At 63.6% G+C, this 6125-nt stretch overlaps 1 protein-coding gene across 1 annotated transcript in view; it reads right to left on the minus strand.

The window, feature by feature from the left end:
- Positions 1-1821: 1821 nt before the first annotated feature.
- The window catches only part of LOC115281692 (collagen alpha-1(I) chain), a 5232-nt gene continuing 928 nt past the window's right edge, over positions 1822-6125 (minus strand). Inside the window, exons 2-5 of the mRNA XM_029927112.1 lie at positions 5695-5996; positions 5363-5605; positions 4794-4954; positions 1822-3513 (exon numbers count right to left, since the gene is read on the minus strand). Of these exons, the coding sequence (XP_029782972.1) occupies positions 3299-3513; positions 4794-4954; positions 5363-5605; positions 5695-5996 (921 nt within the window). The 3' untranslated portion in view covers positions 1822-3298. The remainder of the gene's footprint in view (positions 3514-4793; positions 4955-5362; positions 5606-5694; positions 5997-6125) is intronic.

Here is a 6125-nt window from a genome sequence, read left to right on the forward strand (position 1 = left end):
AGTGTGGGAAATGTGGAACCAGTAAGTTTGAAATGATCTCAAAACAAAAAGGTTAAACACTATACTAATGGAATAAAGAATTCCATCATAGGGTCAGAAGAGGCCAAAGAAATATCCCAGAGAGGAGAGGGGGGAAAAGCAGAAACAGGAACAGTGTTAAGGGATTCATCTAAGAGATAAGACGCCCAGTAACAGAAATCCCAGAACAGAAATGCTGAAAAAAGTAAAGCAGGAAAGAAACGAACTCTGACAGAAGGAACACGAGACGTTTCCCGAGAACTGAGGGGGACTGAGCGGCCAGGGCCCAGAATCCGTCCTAAGAGGCTTCTCCGGGCCACACCCAGAGATCTCAGACCAGCGGAAATAGAGAAGCCTAAAGCCTCCTAGAGAAACACAAAACAAACCTAGACTTTGAATTAGGATTCAAATGACTCGCATTTCCCAAAAACAACAGCATAAGCAAGACAAGAGAGTCAAGACTTCAAAATCCAAAGGAAAACATTTTATTATTATTATTATTTTAATGTTTATTTAATTTTGAGAAAGAGAGACAGACTGTGAGCAGGGGAGGGGCAGAGAGAGAGGGAGACACTGAATCTGAAGCAGCTCCAGGCTCCGAGCTGTCAGCACAGAGTCCAACACGGAGCTTGAATCCATGAACCGTGAGATCGTGATCTGAGCTGAAGTCAGACGCTCAACTGATTGAGCCCCCCAGGCGCCCCAAAGGGAACATTTCCAACATGGATTTCCCTCACTCCTCAAACTACCCTTCCCAGGTAGGGTAAAATACATGCGTGTGCAGATACCCAAACTCAACCCCCTACACGCCTTGCCTTCCTCTCCCCTGCCCGGTGGCCCACCAAACTCCGGATGCCCCAACTTGCGATTAGGGCCACTTCTGCTCCTACCCGCTACCCCACCCCAGGGCATTCTGTGGCTCCCCGCTGCGCTGGTGGGGCACTCCAGCGCCCCCTCCCATCTTCCTGGGGCGGGCCCAGCAGCTGGCAGCCCTGGCACTGCCCCCAGAGATGCAGAATAACCTCACTCCCTCTGTCCTCCAAACCGGGCCTCCCATAGCTAGCAGGGGGAGGAAAGCGAGTCCCACCCCTCCAACCCTGGCCCCACCTTTCCTGCTGTGGGACCTGGGACTTGCCTCAGCCTCTGAGCCCCCATTTCCTTTTCTCTCTGAATTGCTTATCAGTGGCCATCTGCCTGGGTGGGCTAGCTGGTGAAATAACCGGAGTGCGCGGGAGGCAGACAGGGCATGGCTGCTTGGATGCCTGCATCCCGGTCCCTGGGCGCCAGCACTGTGTACTCAACCACACACCTCAGGTCCAGGTCTGCCCTGGCTTTGGGGTCCCCATGTGAGTGCGCTCTGTTCCTGGGCATCGTGGTGGGCTGGCCACGTCTGGCTGAGTCGAGGCCCTGGCCCTCCCCCTTCCGTTTCCCTGGGGACGGGCTGACCCCAATCCCACCTTCTCTCCCTGCGTCAGCACTGGTTGAGGTCACCCGCCACTCCCTTCACTCTCCGGCGGCAGTGACTCAGCGGCTGGCCCGCAGTGCCGGGCGCCTCCCCAGCCCCGTCAGTGGCTGTAGGGGTCCCTCCCTACGCCGGGGAGGGCTGGAGCCGTCGCTTTGGAGGCAGAGAGCGGCGCGCACGGGTGCAGCCGGATTTCTCGCCCAGCCCTGGGCGCCCAACCCCGCTAGCGGGACCCACCTGGCGGCCCCCCGGGGAATAACACCAGGCCCGCCTCGCCGCTGGGCGCCACCTCCCGGGCCAGACCTTCAGGCCCGCTGCCTCGAGGGAGTGGCCCCGGCCCCGACCCCGCGCCCCACCCCTCCGTGCCTAAGAGCCAGGGTGCCGCGCCTGCCCGCACCCCGCCGGGGCAGAGGAAATGAGGGGGTGCGGCGGGCGGGTCTGATGCCAGGTCTGATAGCCGCTGACTGCGGGAGCGGGGAAGGGCTGCGGGGGGGGGGGCCCTGCTCGCATCCCCGGAGACCGGTCAGGGCGCCCCAGGGGTCCAGCCCGTTTGCTCAGCCTCTGGGCTAGCCTCTCCCGCGCCCCCCGGTCGCCCGCTGGATTTCCGTGCGGGGTCACTTGCGCCGACCTCAAGGGGCGCGGGGAAGCTAGAGGGGGACCCAAGCTCCCGGGACGTGGGGGGTGGTGCTCAGGCGGGAGAGGGGCGCACGAGAATTTGTGGCCCGGCATCGCACCCTGACCCAATAAGGACACTGGCCCCACCCACCGAGGGGTTCCTCGGCTCCCCGAAGCTTCGACCCTTGCTCCCTGCACCCGGACACCCAGCCCAAGGCGGGGTGGGCGGGGCCTGTCTTAGCCACGCCGCGCCCTGCCGGCCGGTCCCCTGCGCGCCGCGCAGCTTTCCCGGGAAGCCTGGGCGGAGGAGCGAGGGCGCAGCAAAGGGCCCGGTGACCGGTCCCGAGCCCCGCTCGACCCTAGCCCGGCCCACTCTGTCCACCCCAGCTGCAGCACTCGTGGCAGCGGCGGGGAGCACGGAGCGCCCGGAGCGGCGGCCTCCTGCCCGTGTCCTCCCCAGATCCGCCTCGCGTCCTGGGCGTTAGGGACACCTGGCGCGCGGGGCCCTGACCCCGTCTGGAGAGCTAGGCCGGCCGGGCGCGTTCCCCACGGGCCGGCGCCAGAGTGGGAGGAGCAGCGTGAGGCCGCCCTCTCTCTGCCTCACCCCACCTCTGCACTGCCGCCCGCAGTCTCGCGAGCCTACCAGCCGGGGGCAGGCGACCCTCTGCCCTAGAGCCAAATCCCCCTCTTTGCACACTGGAGTCCGGTCGGGGGAGCTAGGCCAGCCCCGCTGTGACGGCCCCTGCGGGGCGGGAAGCGGCTCCCTCTTCATTCCTTCCGCCTCCATTCGTGCTTTCTGCAGCCACCAAGGTGCCAGGCGCAATTCCAGTGGCGGGAGACGCCAGTTTCGCCACTGTGCCCCGGAAGTCGTGTGCACTCTGGGGCAGAGGGTGGCGGCAGACACACAATGAATAACCATTATTCTCGGAGGAGGTAGGGGACTGGACCTGAGGCCAGGGCAGGGTCTGGAGGCCTGCAGGGAAGTGGCGGCCAACCAGAAGAACTTTGCTTGTAGAGGAACAGCCAGGCAGTAGTTCGGGGTTGGAGGGCAGTAGGTGAGGGGGGTGGAGGGTCAGGCCGAGCTTCCCTGAGAGCTTCCTGCCCCTGAGTTTCACACACCAGGCCGGGGAGCAGAGGGACCTGATTTGCAACACAAATCTCCAGGCAGCAGGCAGCAGGCAGCTGGGCTGGACAGACAGCAGGTTAGGGACGCAGAGAGCGCGCTGCCACCGGGTGGGCAGCCGGTGTCTTTCGCTGTGTGTGGAGGCTGGACTGTGTCACGAAGCAGCTGGAGGCCTGGGCTCCTGGGTCGAATGCTTGGGGTCCCGCCGCAGTCTGTGGGTGCAGCTCCCGGAGCGTAAGGGCCATGCGGAGACCCAGCGGCGGTCTCCGGGGAGGCGGCTGCGAGGTGGGCCTGGCTGCGTCCGGGACATAATTATTCTTGGCGGTGTGGGCGACAAAGGTGACGAACAGCAGACTGACCACAGCTGGGCCATGGTGTCAGGCCCCGCACCCCAACCCTGCGGCCTAGGGAGCCCTGTCACTCTGCTGAGGCCCAGGAAGTGAGCCTCGACGTGGGCTCCTCACAAGCAGAGCCAGGAGCTGGGGGCTCCACCAAAGGCCACTGCTCCCGGGACTCCTGGGTCTGAGACACGGGCTGAGTGCTTCTTAACCATAAATGGAACACCCAGGTGTCAAAGCCAGAAGCTGAGGAAACAGCAGTGACCCCTGGGGTGGAGGGAAGATTCACCAGGCCTCCCAATGGCCTCAGGGCCTCTGACAGGCTGCATGACTGGCTCACTTCTTTACAGAAACGGAGGCGCTGGGAGACCACAGCAGGTGCAGGCCGAGCCTGGCTCAGAACCCCAGATCTTGACTCCTGGCCCAATGCTCAACAAGGTTCCTGCTGCATCAGGCTGGGGGGGGTAGGAGCCTCTGATAAACTCTACTGGGGCCCTCCCGGCAAGTGGCCCCCTTCTCTGCCTGAGCAGCGGGTGGGCTCGAGGCGGGGAGGGGCCCAGGGACTCTTGGCCTGGGAGTGTCCCCGGTGAGCTCCATATGGTTTCAGGGCATCTCCCCAGGCACATGCAGAGGCCTGGCCTCTGGGCATCTCCCCGGCCTCCTGCTGCAGGACAAGCCGCAGTGATAAGCCTGCAGCACCTGACCCCACGCACAGCGGTGCACGTGATCAAATGACCAGCCGCCACCAGAGGGCTCTGCAGGAGAGGGTCTGGAGCCCCAGCTTCCAGGTGTGCTGCAGCAGGCACGGTGCCAGCAGAACAGCCCACGCTGGGCACTAGGCCAGAAGTATGTGGCCCTGACCTTGCCCTTTGAGTTGAAACTCAAGAGGCAAGCAGGCCAAGCCACCAGGAACTCGGTCTTTCGTACCTCAGCAGCCCTCGGGACCACCGTTCCAGACCGACAGACGGACAGGGCCACTCAAGCTTGTCCCCCGCCCCCTGGGAGCCTGCCCAGCGCCCTGCAGACAGCTTCGGATGGCCGAAGAGTCACCCTGCATTTGATCTGTCCCAGGCCTGCAAGAGCAAGCCAGGGGCCTAAGGGTAGACGCGCTTTGCTCCTCCTTCGATTTTCCAAAACGAAGTTTTTATTGTAATTTTAGATTAACAGAAAAGTCACAGAGGCCGCGTGAGCTTTGCTGTAGGCTCCCCGCTCTGTTTCCCTTGAGATAACAACTTACACAGGCGTGCCTCAGCTGTCACCAAGAGGGACTTTGGCACTTGGTATAAAACTGCAGGCTTTACTTGGATTTCACTGCTTCTTCTGCTGCCGTCTTTCTTTCTGTTCCAGGATCTGACCCAGGATCCCAAGTTGCATTTGGATGGAGAAGGAAAGGCATTCCTGGCAGGTGGAATGGCAGGGGCAAAGGCTAGGGGTGGGGACCCATCACCAAGTCACCTGTCCTGTCTGCCTGACAAGTAATGACTAGTCGGGAGGTGGCTAGAGGTGGGAGCTAGCAGGGCTGAGTGGGGGTGCAGGTGGGCTGGAGGCCATGCTACCCAGTGCAGAGGTCCTGGGGACCATCCCTGAAGCCAGAGCAGGGAGATGACAGCGACGTGGGGTTGCCAGGCAGTGCCCAGGACCCGGAGGCAAGGCCTCGAGATGCCACGCCACAGTTCCCTGCAAGGTGACACCACCTCCCGGTCCCGCTATTTTTTCAGCGATTAAACGCACAGAAGATAAAATGAGATGCAGCAGAGTCCCAATAAATCGCCCAAAGCCAGTACTGAGCTAGGAAAAAAATCACACCATTTCTCTGAGGCCCAAGTTTCTGTCCTCAAGAGGGAAAGGACACACTCGCTTCTGGGCAAGGGCACAACTGCTGGCTCTCCGTCCTCCCCAGAGCTTCCAGGCTCGCCGGAGGCAGGGGCTGCCGCGACCGCGCCGTCCCCGCCCCAGGGACACCGGGCTCTCTCCCGCTCCAGGCCGGGTGGGGGCGGCCCCGAGCTTCCAAGTGCACAGCCCCGAGGTGACCTTGGGCGAGGCCTCGTTCTGCCCAGTTGCAAAACAAAAAAATCACTGCACAGAAGGCGGCGCCCGCCCCCCGCCCCCCTGCACGGGGTCGAAGGGCCCAGTTCTACCTGGGGCCCGGCTCCTCCGCATCCACGCACTCCTGGCTCCCGGCGGTGCTTCCCAGAAGGGCCGTCACTCCCCTCCTCCCCCGCCGCGCACCCAGCCCCGCATCCCCCGTGCCCCCTGCAGCCGCCGGACCTGGAGGGGGGGCGCGAGCACGGGTAGCACCCCCTACTCTCGGGGCCGCGCCGGCAGCGGTGCTGTGGGGTCGCGGGGGGCTGGGGGGGACCAGCCGCTGCCCCTCTCCGCTCCCACCCCGGCCGCCTGCCACCGCCCCTTTGTTCCACCGGCCAATCGGTGGCCTCCTTGACTAAATAAGGCGAGGAGAGCGCCCGGCGCCCCCCGTCCGTTACTTCCACCCCCGCCCGGCCAGTGACTCAGGGCCGGCGGCGGGCGGGGACGGGGCTGCCCGGGCCGCGGCTTCCCGGGCGGCGGGCGG

The sequence above is a fragment of the Suricata suricatta genome, chromosome 17 (genome assembly GCF_006229205.1).
Source record: "Suricata suricatta isolate VVHF042 chromosome 17, meerkat_22Aug2017_6uvM2_HiC, whole genome shotgun sequence".
Lineage (NCBI taxonomy): Eukaryota > Metazoa > Chordata > Mammalia > Carnivora > Herpestidae > Suricata > Suricata suricatta.